At 43.4% G+C, this 23,616-nt stretch overlaps 1 protein-coding gene across 1 annotated transcript in view; it reads left to right on the top strand.

The window, feature by feature from the left end:
* The window catches only part of PKHD1 (PKHD1 ciliary IPT domain containing fibrocystin/polyductin), an 832,619-nt gene extending 809,786 nt beyond the window's left edge, over positions 1-22,833 (top strand). Inside the window, exons 61-62 of the mRNA XM_075341622.1 lie at positions 12,941-13,099; positions 21,292-22,833. Coding sequence (XP_075197737.1) covers positions 12,941-13,099; positions 21,292-21,329 — 197 coding nt within the window. The 3' untranslated portion in view covers positions 21,330-22,833. The remainder of the gene's footprint in view (positions 1-12,940; positions 13,100-21,291) is intronic.
* Positions 22,834-23,616: the final 783 nt, after the last annotated feature.

The following is a 23,616-nucleotide window of genomic DNA, read 5'->3' as shown; positions in this document are numbered from 1 at the left end:
AAGGTAAGTATGTGTGACGGGTACTAGCAATATTGTGCGCCACGGGCAGCGATTTGCTCGTGACGCACAAACGACAGGGGTGGGTGCGATCTCCAGCAACATCGCTAGTGAAATCACTGCGTGTAAAGTGGCCTTTAGTGATGTGCCCCCATTATTTATAATGACATTAGTGTCCCCATTATTATTTGTGCTATCAGTGTTCCCCCCATTTTATTACAGTCAGCAGTGTGTCCCCCATAATGATATCAATGAGCCCAACATTTTTATTAGTGGTATCAGTATGCCCCCTTTATTTTAATACTGTCAGCAGTGTGCACCCCATTATTAATAGTGCACTCAGTGTGGCCCACTTATTAATAGTGTTATCAGTGTGGTCCCCATTACTAATAGTGTCAGCAGTAGTGATGGGCGAATCTGAAGATATCTGGAATCGGCGGGTCCAACCGGATTTTTATTTTTTAAAAAATCCCCTGTTCGGGCCGAGACACTGATCCCCATAGAAGTCTTTGGGGACCCGAATCAGGCGCTTTAAAATGGTGTTTATAAATCAAAACCCCTAATAAGAACCCGCTAAGATCCAAAAAAGGGGGTAGTGACAAAACAGTAATATTAAAAACTAAATTTCATTGATATATATTAAAATCACCATAAACATAAATAGAATATAAAATCAATAATGGACTAGAAAATTCCCTAATGTTTAGCAGCGGTTTTACAGAACAATAAAGTGCTTAGTGCAGTGACCAAGTTCCAATAAATAAATGTATTAAAGTGTCCGTAAAAAGAGAAAAGTAAGAGTTACTCCCATAAAGCACAAAAGATATTTAGTAAATCTGATATCATAAGATCATAAGGAGATCCTGTACCTGAGGAAATGGTCACAAGTAGAGTTGAGCGATGTTCGAGGTTCGCCAATTTCATGTTTGAGTGATTTTGGGGGGTGCTCGAGATCGAACTCGAGTTTTTTGCTAAAAGCTTGACAGTTCGAGTTACGTTCGAGAACGGTTCGATCACCATAAACGTGGCTTTTTACACAGTAAGGCTATGTGCACACCTTTCGTATCTGCATGCGTCCTGCATCCTCAGCACAATCCCTCTCCCTTTCCTACTCACCGATCACGGGCGTCTCGCTGCACGGCTGTCAGAAATTTGTGGCGTTTTTTCCTCTTTAGAAAATGGCTGCCGCTTCATTAGTCAATTAGTTATTCCGTGCTTTCCCCGCCCACCGGCGCTTATGATTGGTTGCAGTCAGACACGTCCCCAAGCTGAGTGACAGCTGTCTAACTGCAACCAATCACAGCTGCCGGTGGGCGGGTCTATATTGTGCATTAAAATAAATAAATAAATAAAAAAATGCGGTTCCCCCCATATTTGATACCAGCCAGGATAAAGCCACACGGCTGGAGGCTGGTATTGTCAGGATGGAGAGCGCCACGGTATTGGGAGCCCTCCAGCCTAACAATATCACCCAGCAGCCGCCCAGAATTGCCACATCCAATAGGTGTGACAGTCCTGTAGGACTCTACCCAGCTCATCCCGAATTGCCCTGGTGCGGTGGCAATTGGGGTAATAATGAGTTTAATCATGGCAGGCGTTTCCCCGAGGCACCTTTCATGATTAAACTGAAAGAAAAATCCTTTATTTGGAATAAAAGACAAAAAAAAACCCTGGTTCACCCCTTTATAAATCCCAAAAATACCCCTCCAGGTCTGAAGTAATCCACACGACGCTGTCAGCTCTGCTCCAGATGTAGTGGCACTGAAGTGACTCACGCGGTTAGCAGAGACTTCAGTCAGCACAGCAGGCTTCAAGATTACAAAATCTGCCAATCTATATTGTCAGAAGCACTAGACTAGTGGATGAAGCTCCTGCCTAAGAAGCATAACATCGGGAGTTCTAGTCCCGGTAAAGAATTTAATTTTTTTTCTTATTAATAATTATAATTTAAAATTATAATCTATTTATAAAGTGAAAGTAAATAAACACACACCGCGAAAAATCCTTTATTTGGAATAAAAGACAAAAAAACACAGTTTCACCATTTTATTAAAATTCTCCAATACCCCTCCATGTCCGACGTAATCCACATGACACTGTCATCTCTGCTACAGAACACAAGTGCTCTGCATGAGCTTCACGTAGCAATGAAGTGAATCACGTGGTCAGCTGAGACTTCAGCATTCCAGACTTCAAGATTAGCAAATCTGCCTGCAATTCCCATACGAGGCAATAGCTGAGTGGATAGAGTGCTGCTCACCTAGGGAGCATAAAGTCCTGAGTTCTGGACCCGGTAATTTTTTTTTTTTTTCTAATTTTAACTTATATTTATAATATATTTATAAATATAATTTAATTATGCACTGAGGGGAGGAGCCGGACATCAGCTGTGAGCTCTCTCTCTCTCTCTATCTCTCTCCTTTCTCTTTCTCTCTCCTTTCTCTCTCTCCTTTCTTTCTCTCCTTTCTCTCTCTCCTTTCTCTCTCTCCTTTCTTTCTCTCCTTTCTCTCTCTCTCCTTTCTCGCTCTCCTATCTCTCTCACTTTCTCTCCTTTCTCTCTCTCTCTCGCTTTCTCTCTTCTTTCTTTCTCTCCTTTCTCTCTCCTTTCTTTCACTTCTTTCTCCACTCTCTCTTCTTTCTCCTCTTTCTCTTCTCTCTCTTCTTTCTCTCTTTCTCTCTCTCTTCCTTCTCTCTTTCTCTCTCTCCTTTCTTTCTCTTCTTTCTCCTCTTTCTCTTCTTTCTCTTCTTTCTCCGCTTTCTCTTCTCTCTCTTCTTTCTCTCTTTCTCTCTCTCTTCCTTCTCTCTTTCTCTTCTCCTTTCTTTCTCTCTCTCCTTTCTCTCTCTCCTTTCTTTCTCTCTCTCTTTCTCTCTCTCTCCTTTCTCTCTCTCCTTTCTTTCTCTCCTTTCTCTCTCTCTCTCCTTTCTTTCTCTCCTTTCTATCTCTCCTTTCTTTCTCTTCTATCTCCTCTTTCTCTTCTCTCTCTTCTTTCTCTCTTTCTCTCTTTCTCTCTCTTTCTCTCTCTTCTTTCTCTCTCTCTCTTTCTCAGACCTGGCGATGTTCAGCTGATGCGGTCACCTGACGGAATCAGCTGACACTATAAGTCGAGCGGTGAGGCCGGCTTTTTACCGCCCGGCCGGCTAAACTATCAGCTGATGCTGTCGGACAGGAGTCTGCACTGAAGTGTGTAGTTTTTTTGTTTTTTTTTACACTGATGCATCAGCTGAATGTATAAAAGCCATTTATACAATCAGCTGCTGTGTCATGTCAATCAGGCCCTTGAACCTGACACATCATCTGATCGCTTTATCTTCCAGCAAACCGATCAGATGATATTGGATCCGGATTGGACGGCGCGGGACCCTTGACCCAGGATTACTGCGGAGGGGGGTTATTTATTTCAATAAAGATGGAGTCACTAATTGTTTTGTGTTTTATTTATAATAAAAATATTTTTCTGTGTGTTGTGGTTCTTTTTATCGGTACTAGAAATTCATGGTGGCCTTGTCTAATATTGGAGTGCCACCATGAATTTTGGGCTTAGGGCCAGTGGATAATATACAGCTAGCCCTAACCCCATTATTACCCAGCAAGCCACCATCACCAGGGCTGTTGAAAGAGTTGGATACAGCACCAGAAGAAGGCTCTTCTATGAAAGCGCCATTTTCTGGGGCGGCTGTGGACTGCAATTCGCAGCAGAGGGGCCCAGAAAGCTCAGGCCAACCTGTGCTGCGGATTCCAATCCCCAGCTGCCTAGTTGTACCTGGATGGACACAAAAATATGGCGAAGTCCACGTCATTTGTTTTTTAATAATTTAATGAAATTCATGAAATAATAAAAAAAAGGGCTTTCCTATATTTTTGGTTCCCAGCCGGGTACAAATAGGCAGCTAGGGGTTGGGGGCAGCTCGTAGGTGCCTGCTGTACCTGGCTAGCATACAAAAATATGGCGAAGCCCACGTCATTTGTTTTTGAATTATTTCATGAAATTCATGAAATAATAAAAAAAGGGCTTCCCTAAATTTTGGGGACTTGTCCCCAACCCCCACATATGTTGGGCACAGCCCATAGCTGCCTGCTGTACCTGGCTAGCATACAAAAATATGGCGAAGCCCAAATAATTTTTTTGGGGGGCAAAAAGTGTTGCATACAGTCCTGGATGGAGTATGATGAGCCTTGTAGTTCTGCAGCTACTGTCTGTCTGTATGGAGGAGAGCAGACAGCAGCTGCAGAACGGCAAGGCTGAGCATGCTCCATTCACTCGTGTATGCAGGAGAGCAGACAGCAGCTACAGAACTACAAGGCTGAGCATACTCCATCCAGGACTGTATGCAGGAGCTTTTTGCCCACCAAAAAAATGACGTGGGCTTCGCCATGTTTTTGTATGCTAGCCAGGTACAGCAGGCAGCTACGGGCTGTCCCCAACCCCCAGCTGCCTATTTGTACCCAGCTGGGAACTAAAAATATAGGGAAGCCCGTTTTTTTTTAATTATTTCACTTATTTCATGAAATAATTAAAAAACAAATGACGTGGGCTTCGCCATATTGTTGTGTCCAGCCAGGTACAACTAGGCAGCTGGGGATTGGAATCCGCAGCACAGGTTAGCCCGAGGTTTCTGGGCACCTCTGCTGCGAATTGCAGTCCGCAGTTGCCCCAGAAAAGGGCACTTTCATAGAAGCGCCATCATCTGGCGCTGTATCCAACTCTTTCAACAGCCCTGGTGACGGTGGCTTCCTGGGTAATAATGGGTTAATACTGGCTTTGTTTTACTAGCTAGTATTAAGCCAGAGATTCTTAATGTCAGGCAAGTTTGACCCGGCCATTAAGAATCTCCAATAAAGGGTTAAAATAACACACCACAAAGAGAAAAAATACTTTAATAGAAATAAATACACAGACACATTAGAGACTCCATGTTTATTTCTCCCTCTTATCCCTCCACGATCCGGCTCTTCTGTCTTCTTTCTCCTTCAACACATGCAGCTCTGCTACAACAGTGCAGTGCAGTGTTTTCACATCCGTGAGTGAGAAGGAGCTGCTGCTTGTAAGCGGTGACGTCACCACTGACAGGCGCGTTGCTATAGCAACAGTGATTTCCGTTATTCAGCGGCTGTGGCAGCCGGTATATAACGGAACGGGGAAGCAGACCGTGAACCCGACCGTGTGCCAGAGCATGTCGCCGGTACACCGGGATGCACAAACGAGCACCACGTACTTGGAGAGATGCATTGACAGGTCCTACATGACTGTTTTGACGTCACGGAAGGTCCTGTCAGTGCATGTTACCGGGAGGACGCAGCGATCATCGGAAGGAATAGCGACAGAGTGCAGCAGGACGGATCGCGGGGACCGGTAAGTGTTATGGCAATGTTTATTAATTGTATGTGTACATTTAATGTGTTTTTATGTGTTTGTGTTTGCCTCCCATTGTTTTCAATGGGGTTCGAGAGGTTCGTCGAACGGCTCGTCGAACGGGGCACAGTTCGACGAACCGAACTCGAACTCCAGGGGGTGGCTCATCTCTAGTCACAAGTCCTGTGTGCCGCAAAACCCCGACGTGCGTTTCAAGCGATGTTTTCCTCAGGGTGCGCTTTAAAATCGTGGTAGACAGGATAGGGTGATTAGAGCAGGCGTTTTATACTTACCAGTCTCCCACGTGGCGGTAACACTATTTCCAGGGCCGTTCATTAACCTCATGCATATGCACTAATTCCCCGCCCACCAACAGTCCCGACATCTGTGATTGGTTGCAGCATTTCTGTGACTGTTTGGAATCGCATACACGGTCGGTGTATGTAGAGTAGTGTAAAAATAAATGATAACAAAAAAAATTGCGTAAGGTCCCCACATATTATGATATCCAGCACACATAAAGCATATGGCCATAGGCTGCAGCCTCCAGCAATGTGCTTATCTTTGCCTTGTATCAAAATAAGAAGAACCCCATGTGACTTTTTGTGCTAATTATTTATATCAATAATTTTAAAATACGGCATGATGTCTCTCCCAATTTTGATACCCAGTCATGATAAAGCCAGCAGCTTGGGGCTGGTTTTCTCAGGCTGGGGAGGCCCATGGTTACTGGGCTTCCCTGCCTAAAAATAGCAGCCTGCAGCTGCCCAGAATTATTTTGCCTCTATTAGATGCAACAATCTCGGCACTTTACCTGCCTCATTCTGATTACCCTGATGCGGTGGCAATTGGGGTAATAAGGGGTTAGTGACAGCTCACAGGTGTTACTAAGCCCTAGATTAGTAATAAGAGGCATCCATAAGACCCTTCCATTGCTTATCTGTAAGTGAAAAGAAATAAAACATCGAAAAAAATCCTTTATTTGAAATAAAATAGAAAATAAAACACCCTCTTTCACCCCTTTATTAATCTCAAACAACCAGTTCTAACGTAATCCACACGAGGTCCGAGGATGATTTTGGCTCTGCTACATACTGAAGTCACAGCATTCGGTCACAGAACATGTCTGCATATTGTGGCTTCAGGCACAGACAGTGTACCACAGCAAAGAGCGATGACGTCACTCAGTTTATTTTGCAGTCACAGCTGATGGTTCCCACAATACCCCACCTTTGGTCACAGGTAAATTGACCTTAGTTAACCTCAGTAGTGGTATACAATTATTGCAATAGCAATTAAACAACATATTCTAATCTAAGCTCTTCAAGTGCATAGTTTGAAGAAGGAAGAAATGCAGGGCACTACTCTGATGGGTCGGAGAAGGTTCACAGTAAGCGTTTTCACCACTTAAATTACTGCCGGTTTTTTTATATACTGCCAGGGACTATACACCTGCGTGGTGCTCCTGTATAAAGTCCACAATAATCCAAGCATCCAAAGGTAAGAAAAACATGGGCACTCACCGCTTGCTGCTGTGTAGAAAAATGCTTTTATTCAAGCTTCGGTTAGACCCGTCGAAGCACCGCAGGTGTGCGAAACGGCCGTCGTCTAACATGCTATCCGCTCCCTCTCAATCCCCCTCAGCACAGCATGTAACTCCGAAGCTTGAATAAAAGCACTTTTCTACACAGCAGCAAGCAGTGAGTGCCCATGTTTTTCTTACCTTTGGATAATCTAAGCTCTTCCTTTTAGATCAACTCTCCCTGAAATACTTCCAGAAAACAGAGTGGCGAGCATTGCATCACTGGGTCTTATATAGACCAGATGATGCAATGCGGCTGGCCAGTCACAGTAATGCCAGTTGCCAACATGGCTCTGCCATTACTGTGTATGGCAGACAATCCCTGCATGTTGATTGGCTGGCTATCAGCCACGAAACATGTGTGGGTGGGGAATTGAACATGGCGCTTGAGCACATGCAGTACTCAGTGGAGTTAAAAGTGTCCCCGAACAGCCCGATGGTTGATCAAGTATTGAGCTGTGGTGAGCACTCTCGCTCATCACTACTGACAATCAAAGCAAACAAAATATTGCATCTACTCATAGTTACTTAGGTTGAAAAAAGACCTAGGTCCATCTAGTTCATCCTTCCTCCACCAATTCTACATTTGGTCACTAAAGGCCACTTTACACGCTGTGATATCGTTACCGATATCGCTAGAATGCGTACCCACCCCCATCGGTTGTGCGACACGGGCAAATCGCTGACCGTGGCACACACAACATCGCCCGGACCCGTCACACTACTTACCTGCCCTGCGACTTCGCTGTGACCGGCGAACCGCCTCCTTTCTAAGGGGGGCGGTCCGTGCGGCGTCACAGAGACGTCACTAAGCGGCCGCCCAATCAAAGCGGAGGGGCGGAGATGAGCGGGACGTAACATCTCGCCCACCTCCATCCTTCCGCAAATCGGGCGTTGGCAGGTAAGGTGAGGTTCCTCATTCCTGTGGCGTCACACGGAGCGATATGTGCTGCCGCAGGAGCGATGAACTACATCGTACACGCTGCAGCAGCGATATTTGAGAAGTGACCCCCCATGTCACCGATGAGCAATTTTGAACGTTTTGCGACGATTCAAAATCGCTGATAGGTGTCACACGCAACGACATCGCTAATTCGGCCGGATTTGCGTCACAAATTCCGTGACACCAACGACATCCCATTAGCGATGTCGTAGCGTGTAAAGCGGCCTTAAGTCATTCATAACCAACAATATTGTGTGCACTGAGGAAATCATCCAGCCCTTTTTTAAAAGCTGTTATAGTATCGGCCATTACTACCTCTTGTGGTCGGCATTCCACAGTCTGACTGCTCTAACTGTAAAGAACCCTTTCCTATTTAGCTGCCAGAATCGCTTTTCTTCCACTCGCAGTGAGTGCCCCCTGGTCCTTAGTATTGTCTTTGGAAAAAATAAGTCATGTGCCAGTCCTTTATGTTGACCACACACTGGAATAGATATTAATAAAATCATCAGTTTGCGCCACATTAAAAGCAAGCCCTCCTGCAGCTGCATAGCTGGAAAAGTAAAGAAACAAACAAAACTATCTTGTAAAATTGCAGCAGAAATGTTAAAAAAAAAAAAAAAAAAAAAAATTGGCATCAACATAATTAATAATAATAATAATAATAATTTTATTCATTTATATAGCGCTATTAATTCCACAGCGCTTTACATACATCAGGAACACTGTCCCCATTGGGGCTCACAATCTAAAGTCCCTATCTGTATGTCTTTGGAGTAACCATGTTGACTTGGAGAGTTATATTGCCAGGTTATTTTTACCACACCATAAGTACTATAAAAACATAACTAACAGAGGCATATGATGATTTGGTATTTTGTGTATTTTTGAATGAAATCTTTCCTTTTTTCCATAAAATATAATGGAAAACGGCAACAAAAATGGGATCCTGACATTGTTTTTTGGGTGGAAGGGATTAACAGTCTTTACAAATTATATTTTATTTCATTAAACAGATCGTAGCAATGTCAGAGCCTTAAAATGAAATTAAAAAAAACATTATTTTCCCTAGATCACATACTGTAGCTTCTATTTACCCTTACATACATTTCTTCACCCAGAGCATTGGGCTGCATGGGTCCATCTTATAATGCCATTGTCCGTCTAACAAATCATGTAGGGTATATGTTCCTCATAGCCCCATCCTAAAATTAGCCCCCTTAATCTGGATATGGCCCCCTTATATTGAATATAGCCCCCTTTTGCTGGCACACGTCCCCCAGTGATGCCACATGTCCCCCATTGATGGCACACGTCCCCGATTGCTGGCACATGTTCCCTATTGCTGGCACATGTCTACTATTGATGGCACACGTCCCCTATTTATGGCACACGTCCCCCTGTGCTGGCACACGTCTCCTGTTTCTTGCACACGTCCCCTACAGCTGGCACAGGCTTCCTATAGATGGCACACGTCTCCTACAGCTAGCACAGTTCTCCTATGGATGGCACACATCCCCCTGTCCTGCCAATGGCCTCCTATGGATGGCACATGTCCCCCTGTGCTTCCCATGGCCCCCTATGGATGGCACACGTCCCCCTGTGCTGCCCATGGTCCTCTTTGGATGGCACACATCCCCCTGTGCTGCCCATGGCCCCCTATGGATGGCACACATCCCCCTGTGTTTGATATGGCCCCCATGCTGCTGCCCAAAGTAAAATATAAAAACTCTTTACTTACCTCCTCCAGCGCAGTCCTCCTCGTGTCTCCCTCTGTGCTGCTGAGCTTCCTGCTTTTCGGTGCCGGTCATGTGATCGGTACAGCAGAGGTACATCATCTCTGCGTGCCTGATCACAGCAGCAGCAATGAGACCGGGGAGACACCGGGAGATCAGCGCTGGAGGCGGTAAGTAAAGAGTTTTCTATTTTACTATGGGCAGCAGCATGGGGGCCATATCTAACATGGGGAGGGACATGTGCCATCAAAGGGGGGGCGCAGGCAAATAAAATATGCGCTGCTCCTCCAGCCCATCACCGCGGTGCGGTTTCAGCACCACGGTGATGGACAGCGGCAGTGCATATTATATGAACGGGAGCAGGAGATCTCCTGCTACCTCCTGCAGCCTTCACCAGCCTCCTCCAGCCTGCCTCAGCCTCCAGCACCACTCCAGAGCAGTTCCCACCTCCCCTGGGCCCTGTAGTATATAATCCGTATATTCGGATTATAAGGCGCACCATCTACTTTTCCCCAAAATTTGGGGGAACAAAAGTGCATCTTATAAAGCAAAAAATACGGTAACTAACTGATTGCTCAATTATTTCCGAGTGTGTGGAAAAGTGTCCTGGAGATGTCAGCCAAGACCTGCTACGATGTAGAAACCATACTTTAAAGAGGTTGTCCACTTGGGAATGTGGGGCTCTCACAACTTTTTGTAAGGGAATGGGAGACCTGATTCATAGGGTCCTAAACCTCAGGGTCGGTCACATATACTTAATGTTCCTCCGAAAGGGTATAGCTAGAGATGAAGCCAGGTTGATCCTACACATTTTTACATCGGCAAAATGTCACGTAGCCATGCATTGGAAAAAAAAAAAACCCGCTCTCCCTCCATGATTTGGAGACCAGGATTCGGGATACAAGAAGGATGGAATACCTCACCACCTCCATTAATAATCGATTGGGCTCTTTCCAGAAAGTATGAACCCTGTGGGACTCATACATGGTGAACTGAAGGATAAAAGCCAGTGCTACTAGGCCCTTCTGCTGTCAAATATATCATAAATATAATGCACACACTTACCCCCTCCAACCCTACCTCATGTTTCTTCCCCTCCAGTGGTGTCCTTGTGGTGTGTCATTAAACATTTTTATATGTATAATATATGTAAAATCCCCTGATGCCTTTTGTATTTTGTATTGTGTTAACTTCTATGTTATGAACCGTTAAAAACTTTGTTTAAATAAACAGTTTAAAAAAACAAACAAAAAAAACAAAAACGGTTATCCACTACTAGGATAACCGCTTCTGATTCCATGTTTCCCCTTGTAAAATAATAAAGCCTGTACTCACCTCCCATACTGCGATTTTCTAGCGGTATCTGGGCTTGTGATGCTGAGGCTCACGTGGGGTTGTGACATCATGTGAGCCAGCTTCCTTCCCCCCGCCTTTGGACCAAACAGGCAATCAACAGAAAGTGAGCACAGCCACAAAGTTCACTTCCTGTTGACTAAGGGTGGCTTTACATGCTGCGATATCCGGCCCGATATCGCTAGCATGAGACCCGCCCCCAACGTTTGTGCGCGACGGGCATATCGCTGCCCGTCGCGCACAAAATCGTGCACCCCCGTCACACGTACTTACCTGCCCTTTCACATCGCTGTGACCGGCGAACTGCCTCCTTTCTAAGGGGGCAGTCCGTTCGGCGTCACAGCGACATCACAAATCGGCCGCCCAATGAAAGCGGAGGGGCGGAGATGAGCGGGACATAACATCCCGCACACCTCCTTCCTTCCGCATTGTGGCCCGAGGCAGGTAAGGAGATGATTCTTGTTCCTGCGGCGTCACACGTAGCGATGCGTGCTGCCGCAGGGACGAGGATCAACTTCACCCCAGCGACAGCAGCGATAACTGGCAGCGGACCCCCATGTCAGCGAGGAGCGATTTTGGACGTTTTTGCAACGATCCAAAATAGCTCCTAGAAGTCACACTCTACGACATCGCTACAGCGGCCAGATGTGCGTCACAAAATCCGTGACCCCAACGAGATCGCTGTAGCGAAATCGTAGCATGTAAAGCCTGCTTAACTTATTTGGTCCGAAGATGGGAAGAAAGAATCTAGTGCTGATTGGACCCTGGGTTTACATGATGTTTCCCCCAGTTAAAATAATAAAGCCTATACTCACCTCCCATACTGCGCCTTTCCAGCAGTATCCGGGCTCGTGATGCCGAGGCTCACGTGGGGTTGTGATGTGAGGGTAACCTGGGCTATAGGTTGTTTGTTCAAATGTAATAAGATTATCTGTGTGTGTAAATAATCAAGGTATAGATGTCATCGCATAAATATCTGTGCCTATATAACAATAACAATAGTTTTGCTTTATAACATAGTTTATAGTTCCAAGCTGTATGTTCAAGAAAGGGTTAAGCAGGGATGATTAGGCTAGAATGAACAATGAACAGGGAAGGCCTTCATAATGATGAGTGAAAGTCTTATCAGTGCTTTCACACAAAGAAGGAATGTGTTATCTGTGGGATGAAATGTGTGTTCCTATGTTCCTACGCACCTCCCCAAACCTCCCTATATGGCTTTGATGTATGAGAAAAGACAGATTTTGATACTTTTTACATGTTTGAAGGTTGAAAAGTTATACTAATATCTGAGCTATTGATTACATGGGTCAGTCGCCTATACTGACTCAAAGAGTGAACACAGTCTCCGTGGTCAATGTTTTCTGAGTCATTTATTAAATCTGAGCAGATAGCTAATTTGGTCCCGTGCCTCTGGTGCCCTGAACAAAGACACCATTAGCAGTCTTACCTAAATTTCTCCCTTGACAGTGACATCACGCGAGCCAACTTCCTTCTCCCCGCCTTTGGACCAAACGAGCAATCAACAGGAAGTGAGCTCAGCCACAGCATTCACTTCCTGTTGATTAACTCATTTGGACCAAAAGCGGGGAGAAGGAATCCGGTGCTGATTGGACCCTGAGCTCATGTGATGTCACAGCTGCATGTGAGCCCTGGCACTGCAAGCCCAGACACTGCTGCAAGGGTGCCGGTACAGGAGGTAAGTATAGGATTTACTACCTGTAGGAAGCATGTGGAATCAGAAGAGGTTGTCCTAGTAGTGGACAACCCCTTTAACAACAGATTCAGCAATCTCAGGCAAATATTGTATAATAGGTGACTGATTCATAAATAAAGTTTTGGAATGTATGGACAATTTTGTAGAATGGTTTTTAAATATTCTGATTTGGATACGATATTACCATTTTTCCCTCTTTCATGGAAGGTACTGAATAAACATAGATTTTTTTCATGCTGACCTTCATTTGTGTTTTTCCTGTAGGAGTGAGATTATCTGTACAATCCAAAGAGTTCCAAATTTACATTTCCCTGAATGGGGATAAAGAAAATATCTTCCTGTTGGTCGTCCTCAGCTCTGCAGCTTCCGCTATCGTTTTATTACTTTTTGTTTGTTTTTTCTTCAAAAGGAAGAATGCTGAAAGTGAGTATTACAACTTTACTGTTCGCACCAAATCAAAATTTCATTTGTAATATATATTGGTGTATAAAACTATAAACTGAAATGCAGCAAGTAATACCAGGCAGCTGCTGCAAAAGCTTAAACAAAAACAAAAAAACAGCTTATGTTTACAGCTATAAAGAAATATCAAATTGCACATGAAATATTTTGTAAAATTTTTGCTTCAAGTATTAAAAGGGATGTCCACAACTTGGACAATTCCTTCTCATTCCCATTGTTCGCCCTTATTAAAATAAATGAGCCTATATTCCCCTCCGGTGCTGCCGCAGTTCCGGTGATGTTCCTAGGGCTCACGTCACATTGTTATGACACGTGGGCCCCGAGACCAAGCAGTGCCGGCTTCCTTCTCCTCATCTTCAGACACGAGCAGTAAGTAAGCGCATATCCTGCCCAAATGTCTGAAGACAGACGCCAGCGCTAATTGGTCTCGGGGCCTGTGTGTCATAACAATGTCACGTGGGCCCCGGAAACGTGGCTTCAGACTTTGCTGGAACTGCAGTTGCATCGGAGGTGAGTATAGGCTTATTTATTTTAATGTGGGTGAACAAGGGCAGTGGGTAAGGGTTGTCCAAGTAGTGGACATTCCCTTTAAGGAAGGCAAAGCAAAGCAATCTACGGATGGTTTCAAAAACAGCAACCAAAGTGGAAAATTGTGATCAACTATAGATTGTGTTTTTTGTACAGAAAGCAGGGCTGTATGAGACTAGGAGCCCGTTTCATAGTTAGCTTTTTTTTTCTTTTTTTTAATTCTTTTCTAGTATTTGTTGATTTTTTTTGCATCATATTTTTCAAAATTGTGCACGTGGTTCATGAGTATTTTGCAAATTTAAAAATTTTCATAATTTTGTGTTTAACCCCATTTATCAACATTTTAACACAAAAAGTAGAATGCTCTGCTAAAATGTAGCAAAATATGCAAACAAAATCCCAGGCTTAAAGGGACTCTGTCAGCAGGTTTCTGCAATGTAATCTGAAGACAGCATGCTGGAAGAGTTAAAACTGAGAATTCAGCCTTGCCTTTGTTATCTCACAGTCATTTTTTGTTTACCTGTAATGTTAGCTTACGCCTCCTATCTTTATCATTAGTGGGTCTCAGCAGTTAGTGAATGTTAACTTAAGCCTCCTATCTTTATCATTTGTGAGTCTCAGCAGCAAGTGAATGTTAACTTAAGCCTCCTATCTTTATCATTTGTGGGTCTCAGCAGCAAATGAGTTGTAGTCTGATCCACTTCCCCTCTGTGAGTAACAGTTTCTGTCTATGGAAATGTACATTGATAGCCTTGTGCTGGTCTGGGCAGCTCTCAGAGCTTTGCTACATGCAAAATCTCAAATCTTTCACTGTGTGCAGCCACTAATATAAGTGACACATCACTGGAATCAGGGCCTCCTTGCCTACATTATCCTGCTCTCTGATAAAGTTAGCAAAAACTTGGTGAGATTTTCTCTTTAAATAAAATCACTCCAAGGGTGAAATAGACTTTAAAGGGGTGGTTCACCCATATTTTTCATTGTCTAGATCGATATTATATTGAGAAACAATGTTTCTCTCAAATACCTTATGTTGTCAATAGTGCCTGTGAGAGGCGCTATTGCAGACTGCTGCTCCCCGTCCAGTGACGTACCCGTCCAATGCTGCCACGTCACATCCGTGCGGCCAGCTGCGTTCTGAGCCCATCTTCTCCCTCCTCCTCCTCCCTCACAGCACGTCTCTTGCTTGCAGCGTTCTGCGAGGAGGGAGGGGGGAGCAGGATATGTGCCGTGCTAGGAGGGAGGAGGGAGGGGGGAGCAGGAGATGTGCCGTGCTAGGAGGGAGGAGGGAGGAGGGAGGGGGGAGCAGGAGACGTGTCGTGCTGTGCTAGGAGGGAGGAGGGAGGAGAAGGAGGGAGCAGACGGGCTGTGACAGTGGTGAAACACCGCTCACAGCTCAGAGTCTGGAAGACTGTAGCCGGCTGCACGGATGTGATGTGGCAGCATTGGACGGGTACGTCACTGGACGGGGAGCAGCGGTCTGCAATAGCGCCTCTCACAGGCACTATTGACAACATAAGGTATTTGAGAGAAACATTGTTTCTCAATATAATATCGATCTAGACAATAAAAAATATGGGTGAACCACCCCTTTAAAAAATGGAACAACATATTATAAGAGTAAGAAGCAAGGGAAAAATAGTCGAAAAACAGCCAAAACCAAAACGGCGTTAATGCAATAATACACAGTATCTAATTTACTTTTTTAATTTTATTTTACCCCTTATAGATATATGTATATATATATATATATATATATATATATATATATATAAAATATATATATATATATATATATATATATATATCTACATATATATATATATATATATATATATATATATATATATATATATATATATATATATATATATATATATATATATATATATATATATATATATTTATATAGTTATACATATGTATATATATATATATATATATATATGCATATATATATATATATATATATATATATATATATATATATATATATATATATGTATATATATTCTGAAGTCTCCCATGTGTTGTGTCATTATTTTTTTTTCCATTAGAAACTTTTTGTATCAAGTCAAAAACTAATTTCATTGATCAATATTAATATGTATTTTTTTTTTAATCCTTTACATAATTTAATATAAGCTCATGGATTACTCACATGATTACTTTTTCATTTTGGTATTTGATATACTTCATCTACTTCTTTCCTCTAAATGATAGGCCAAAGGGCATAATATAAACTTATTTTGTAATTCTTTTCAAAATATAAATCTTTAACGGCATAAAGTTAATCGGAATGTTATAATTTATGCAACACTATTTATACCGAAATATGAAATTGTTTAAAATATTAGGCCAGAATGAGAAAAAATTTGAATATATATTTTTTTTCTAATTTACATAATCTCCTAATGGAACCAATTGTCGACAGATTTACGTGTTAAATATATAACTCGATATTAAAAATAATCGGTGAATCCACTAAACAATTAAAATTGGCCGTTTTTTTAAATAATGCCTCAGGGCTGTCACAGAAATGCTTTTCTGGGAGAGTTTTTGGGGGAGACTCAAGGGGTCACTAGTAGGGATGATCGAATACCTCAAATATTTGGCTTCGCGAATATTTGCCGAATAAATCGCCACTATTCGCGAATATTCGATGTGCAATGTAAGGGCGGCTTTGCACGTTGCGACATTGCACGTGCGATGTCGATGGGGTCAAATCGAAAGTGACGCACATCCGGCGTCGCAGTCGATATCGCAACGTGTAAATCCTTTTTGATACGATGAACGAGCGCAAAAGCGTCGTTATCGTATCATCGCTGCAGCCTCCGACATTTCCATAATGCCGGTGCAGCGACAGGTGTGATGTTGTTCCTCGCTCCTGCGGCAGCACACATCGCTGTGTGTAAAGCCGCAGGAGCGAGGAACATCACCTTACCTGCCGCCGGCTGCAATGAGAAGGACGGAGGTGGGCGGGATGTTTACATCCTGCTCATCTCCGCCCCTCCACTTCAATTGGCCGCCTGCCGTGTGACGTCGCTGTGACGCCGCACGACCCGCCCCCTTAGGAAGGAGGCGGGTCGCCGGCCAGAGGGACGTCGCACGGCAGGTATGTGCGTGTGAAACTGCCGTAGCGATAATAATCGCTACGGCAGATTTCACTAGATATTGCACGTGCGACGGGGGCGGGACTATCGCTGCAGCATCGGTAACACATTTTTACCGATGTCGCAGCGTGCAAAGCCCGCCTAAGTCTATGGGAAACCCCGAATAACAACTATTCGGAACTATTCGGGCTTCCCATAGACTTACATTGCGCATCGAATATTCGCATAGCGGTGACCTATTCGGAAAATATTCGCGGAGCCGAATATTTGAGGTATTCGATCATCCCTTGTCACTAGACCTGCTGGCACTGGGCAAATCAGGGAATGATGCATCAGAGACCAGAAATACATAGGAAGCAGTGTCCCTTTAAAGGGGAACAGATGCAAACTCAGCAGGAAAGCTACCTAATACAATGAATACTAACAGCAGGAACAATAGAAAGTCAGGGAGCAATCTGCGCAGCCAAACACTGTGACCTTCTATAGCCAGAAATCACATGACTGTCTGTCACCCGTGACGCACCTGTGATAGTCAGAGAGGTGATTGTCAGTTTTCAAGACCATACACCTGTGGAACTGAAAAACTAAGCCGAATACTTTTTGACCCTCGTGTTTTGAAGCCTTTTCCTTTTTCACATGGGTGGTCACTCAATTTGCCGGCACGTGCGCTGTTTGTGTTATGTTTCGGAATTAATTACCAGGCAAATGGAGATCCAAGTAAAGTTTCGACTTCTGATTTCAATTAGAATATATCAGAAAGACATAAAGAAAGGAAATGCTACAATTTATATGTTTTGATACTTACCATGCCACTCCTAAGATAGAATTCAGCCGCGTGTGCCCGAGGATACAGATCTGCTATAAATTCATTTTTATCTAATTTGTCTGAGATCTAAGCTTCCTGTAGAGGTCTGTGATCAAAGAAACTGATTCTGTCTGATGTTGGCTCTGACACATAATGTGTGCTGACTTAGTTCTGTCTATAAACTCTCAGCGGGAGGCTGGGACTGTCCCTTGACACCTGAGCGTAGTGAACTTTCATGATACCATGGCTTGGCGGGAGCTGTGGTTCCCATGGGTCCTACAATGTAATAATTAACAAGAAGAAGGCACGACGCAGGTCAATCTTGGGCAGATGAAGGCTATTTTGTGGAATATGATCGTGATTAATGTCCATATCAATAATTCTAGTGCTGTAGTAAGTCCAGATAAGTGCTAAATCTATTGGATGAAGGACCAAAAGAAAATCATGCAAGTTAGAAATGGCCTACATTGTAAATTTTCCAGGACATGGATCATCCATGACAAGGATATTGTCACAGGTGTGTCATGGTGATGTGGTTTCTGGCAATAGAAGGTCACAGCGTTTGGCTGCACAAAATGCTCCATGACTTTCTATTGTTCCTGCTGTCAGTATTCATTGTATTAATTAGCTTTCCTGTCGGATTTTATTATTATTATTTATTATTATAGCACCATCAATTCCATGGCGCTTTACATGTGAAAGGGGTGTACATAATAGGGACAAGTACAATAATCATAAACAGTACAAGATACAGACAGGTACAGGAGGATAGAGGTCCCTGCCCGCGAGGGCTCACAGTCCACAAGGGATAGCTGAGGATACAGTAGGTTAGGGTAGAGCTGATTGTGCGGCGCTGTATCAGACTGACGGTTATGGCAGGTTGTAGGCTTGTCGGAAGAGGTGGGTCTTCAGGTTCCTTTTGAAGCTTGTCAAGGTAGGCGAGAGTCTGATGAGTTGAGGCAGAGCATTCCAGAGTATGGGGGAGGCACGTGAGAAATCTTGGATGCGATGGTGGGAAGAGAAGATGAGAGCGGAGTAGAGAAGGAGGTCTTGTGAGGATCGAAGGATCTCTTCCCTTTTGGAACCAGCAGGAATTCACCTTCCATCCAGCTGCTGATCATCAGCATTATATTGGTGCTTAAATACTCCCATGTTCTCTGGGCTGGTGCTGGTGATATTATTCAGTTCATTTTAGCTGGTAGGTGGCTTGTACTCCTCTGTGTTATTGTTGCTGAAGCTTTTCTGAACTTCTGCCTGAGTCATCGCTGGATAAGTAGTTTATGCATTTTCCCCACTGTGTGTCCTCCTTGTGTCGCCTATAGCGTTTAGTGAGGTTGACGAAGAGCTCATCCCATCCATTCCCTATTTAGGGCCCAGCACTTGGGTATATCTAGGGTCAGGCATCTGGGTTGGCGCATAGGTGCGAGACCTATATAGGGTGGTGAGGGACCCCAGGGACCGGCGGTAAATATGGTCAGGAATCACCATCTTCCCCTTCCCTAGACACAGGTTTCCCTTCCCTTTCGCCGTTCACTTGGTACTTCTGCAGACCTAGCATGACAGATATGGATCGTCCACAATATGAACTGTCCAGGATTTGTCTGTGCTCTTGTCTACACCGATGGGATGCCAGACAATGTTGTGGGACCAGAAAAACATTAATGTTTTACATCTTCGGCATAGGGTTTGCAAAAAATTCTAATGATACTATAGACACCAATCCAAAAAAATGACTGACCTTATAACACCACATGTTTTATATAAAGCAAGATTGAAATAGGGTCAATCTTTCCCAATTTGGACATTTTCCAAGAAAAGTTCAAGCCCATCGGAAGATGATGATCGCTCCTCCCAAAAATCTACTGGTTTTTAACACCAGTTTCAGAATTGGGTTCTACAAGGATGTGTCCATCTCTCTCCCTACATGGATCAGATTCTGATCAGTATAGTGGTACCATAAAAGCTGAATGGGATGAATATTTACCAACTTTGGACATTTTGTAAGAAAAGTAGCGGCCCACTGGAGGAGTATGATGAGTACCAAATTCTTATAATTACGTTAATTGGATCCATCATGGTAAATAGTATGGAGATCCACACCCGACCCTGTTTCCCCAAAAATAAGACACTGTCTTATATTTTTTTGCTCTGAAAAAAGACCTAGATCTTATTTTCGAGGGAGGGCTTAATATTGGGGAAACATCGTTGGGGGAAAGTTTACACTCCCCAAAAATGCAGATCCCCCTTCCCAGAATCGTCATACTTACCAGACCTTCAGCGTCTGCGTGCTTCCCAGGTCCTTCTGTGATCCTTGGCAGGCGCTCCCAGCTGGTATGCGCACAGCAGTCCTCCCCTCCTTCTGGCCGACACTAACATCAGATCACACACACACTCATGAAATAGTACATACAATTGCGTGCACACACTCACCACATCAGATTACACACACACACACACACACACGAGATCATATATACAATCGCACGTGCACACTCACCACATCAGATCACACAAATTCACACACACACATACACACAAACACACACACACGAGATCGTATATACAATTGCACGTGCACACTCACTACATCAGATCACACAAATTCACACACTCACATACACACAAACATACACACATGAGATCGTATATACAATTGCGCGTGCACACGCACCACATCCTGCGATACACCTTACTTCCAGCCAGCAGGGGATTCTTTCTTTCTTGTCTCTATGATGCGTTCCACGCGCAGGTCCTGGAGCTCCACTGCACAGCATTGCAGGTCCTTACCGTATGTAGGCCAGAAGCAATTGATATCGCTGAATATGGTGAGTGTGTGTGTGTGTGTGTGTGTGTGTGCAATCTGATATGTGATTGTGCGCGTGTGCGATCTCATAGGTGTGTGATCTCGTGTGTGTGTGTGTGATCTGATGTGTGTGTACACGATCTGGTGTGTGCACGATCTGCTGTGTGTTGGTGTGCGATCTCATGTGTGTGAGTGTGCGTTTCGCCGCAGGTCCTTGATGCGTTTCACTGCTCCCAGTTGGCATCTGGTGAGTATGATCGCGGGGTCTTCTCTCTTCTTTCTTTTGGGGGTGTCTGCTTTCTCTAATGAAGTGTCCTGCAGTAGTCTTTAACTTTTTCAGCTGCATGGACGCTTCATTATTGAACCGCAACTAGGTCTTATTTTTGGGGTAGGTCTTATATTACAGCCTTGCTGGAAACTACTGCAAGGTCTTATTTTCGGGGAAACATGGTGTCTAAGCAAAGCATGTGCATGTAGGCTTCGATTCCATTGTAATCAAGGGTCATGTCATCAACAAGCTCTAATCTTTTTTTGTGCTCATACCATATAAAAGTAGACAATAGTGATGACAAGTGATTGTCACCAGATTGTCCTCCAAATGGAGGTTGTCTTCTCCTGGACCTATGGAGTCCATAATTGTGCCCTCTAAATCCTTTGGTATTCAGGTGGGCCAGTCTGACCTTGGTTAATAATGTATATCAAAACTACAGCTCTTTTCGTCAAACACATGGAAAGAACTGTGACACTTGTATCGTTAGTTAATCCTCTAATGCTTTTAGTTCTTTATTTGCTTGCTTCATTAGTTCTTATTCCTAATTACATTTTCAAGACACAACATAATATTAAGGTTTTGTGATTGTATTAGCAAACTAATATTAACAGTCACATCTTTTTCCCCCCATAGGATTCAAAGAAAAAACAAGAATGACATCAAGAAGATGATGCAAGTAGAATGACGTAGAAATGAATGGTTCATAGTTTCCCGAGTCTAAACATTTGGGCAATTTTGGAAATTTTACATTGTGTAGTAACTTGAAGTGAAAGACTACTGATTACTTTTCTTTGATATCCATTTTCTATCAGATCTTGCATTGGCAACCTGTGGCATAAACTGCCAGCATTGCCTGATCTTCCAGATCTCTGGAAGAAGTGTACCTACCATTTTGAGTTAAGACTGTCTCAGGTCATCTTCCCACCCAATTACCCCATAGCACCATTTTGGATCACTCATTAGAGATCCATATTGAGTGACTGAATGTTAGCTGAAATTACAATTATGAAGAAAATGTTCCTAAACTATCACCGTGTGAGGCTCGGAGACTTTCCAAGATATCTGTTACCCATCGAGTTTATAAGACCAACAAGATTTTTGCATAACATTGGACTTCACACGAATACAGGGTGTCCCAGAGATGGAATTGAAGAAGCACACCTGCTACATATGTTGTGAGAATGCCAAAAGTTGGGGACCTTTCCTAGTGGAGAGGGTGTGTAAAGTGAGACTGTTGACAGACCTGCGTATATGTGTTTTGGAACTCCTTCAAGACGGATGTTACCCGGATGCTCCTATGTTCTTGGCTATTGAACACATATCATACCAGGCTCGTAAATTTTGGGCACTCCACTGGCTAGATGCACAGCCACCTACTATAGGCAAATTGAGACACAAGATAGATAACAATCTGGATAAAGAAGGGTGTACCAAATGGAATTCGTTAAGCAAGTTCGAGAACATATGGGGTCCTTGGATGGACATGTCAAGGTTACCATCAAAGCTATTACGTAGAGAGATATATGAAACTAGAAAATGAAAAAGCACTCACCGATTTTTGCTGTGTGTTTATTCACACGTGGAAGTTACATGCTGGGGCAAGCGGGGAGGGGGTAGAACGGGACGGCAAGTCAGACGATGGCCGTTTCGCACTCTTTAGTAGTGCTTCAACGGGTCTAACCGTTTTCTACTTTCATATACCTTGGATTATTCTGCTCCTTTTTGAATAAGCACCACGTAGCTGTAGTCAGTTTAATTTTTACTGCCAAGTCTTTTCTGCTAAACTTTCTTGAAGATAGCGGTAAAACGCTAAATGTGAATTATGGCTTACGCCAGAAAATTAACCACAAACTTAGTAGTGCCCTGTTTTTTCCTTCTCACCACCTTGATCTTTTTGACTTTCTAATACGTAGTCAGAGAATGGCTATAATACTGTCTTCCGCTTGATGCCAAACAGCATGTATGAACCAGAATACTCTCTAGATGGTTGACTGAAATGGTGGAATGGATTTCTCTGGTTTGTTGGGGGTTTTTGTAATGGTAGGATTGGTGTTATGTATTCATTGGGACTATAAGTGATATATATCTTAAACTCTGATTTTTGTCTTCATTTTGAAAGTATATACTTTAAAATGTAAAATGTATTTGATGTTTATTTTTCAATAAAAATAATTTGATTAAAAAAAAAAAATCCAAAAAACAAATATGAAGGCTGTAGATATCCTATTATGAGGAATTAATTGATGAACAACCCTTGGATGTTCAGGGTGAGTTCAATACCCAAGCCTGAAAGTTCTAGATTTATGACCATCTACAGTACATTCAGGCCACCCAAATTTGGATGCCCTATTAACTACATGCAGGAATCAAATATAAGAATCTGCCCCCTCTAAATAAATTTGAAGCCCCTTGATATGGAAGACTTGGTCTCTTCCAACCTTCCAGATGTAGGTGCTTTCTGTGTCCTCATAGGGATAGTTTGTTGACTCGTCTAGCTAGGAAGATCTAAGTAGGTTTCTAATGGAGAAGTTAATTCTATGCAGTCCAATTTATGATCTAAAGGCCGCTTTACACACTACGATTTATCTCACGATCTCATGAGCGATGTGACACGTCCAGATCGTAGTTATGATTTGCCGAGATCGCACATAGGTCGTTAATTAGCGGTCACACGTAGCGATCGCACAAGCGATGCAAAATCGTTCAGCGATATATTGTTTGCCCAAGGCGGTCGTGTGGATGTTGTTCGTCGTTGGCAGGGTGTCAAACGTAGCAATATGTCTGCTGTGTTCCAAACAACAAACAATATTTTGAAAATGAACGACGTGTTAGCGATCAGTGATTTTCAACCTATTTGCGATCGTTCGGAGTCACACGCAACGATGTCGCTAACGATGCCGGATGTACGTCACGGAAACCGTGACCTCGCCGACATATCGTCAGAAATCGTAGCGTCTA

The sequence above is a fragment of the Anomaloglossus baeobatrachus genome, chromosome 3, assembly GCF_048569485.1.
Source record: "Anomaloglossus baeobatrachus isolate aAnoBae1 chromosome 3, aAnoBae1.hap1, whole genome shotgun sequence".
NCBI classification, from domain to species: domain Eukaryota; kingdom Metazoa; phylum Chordata; class Amphibia; order Anura; family Aromobatidae; genus Anomaloglossus; species Anomaloglossus baeobatrachus.
This window is presented reverse-complemented; position numbering and strand designations above follow the sequence as displayed.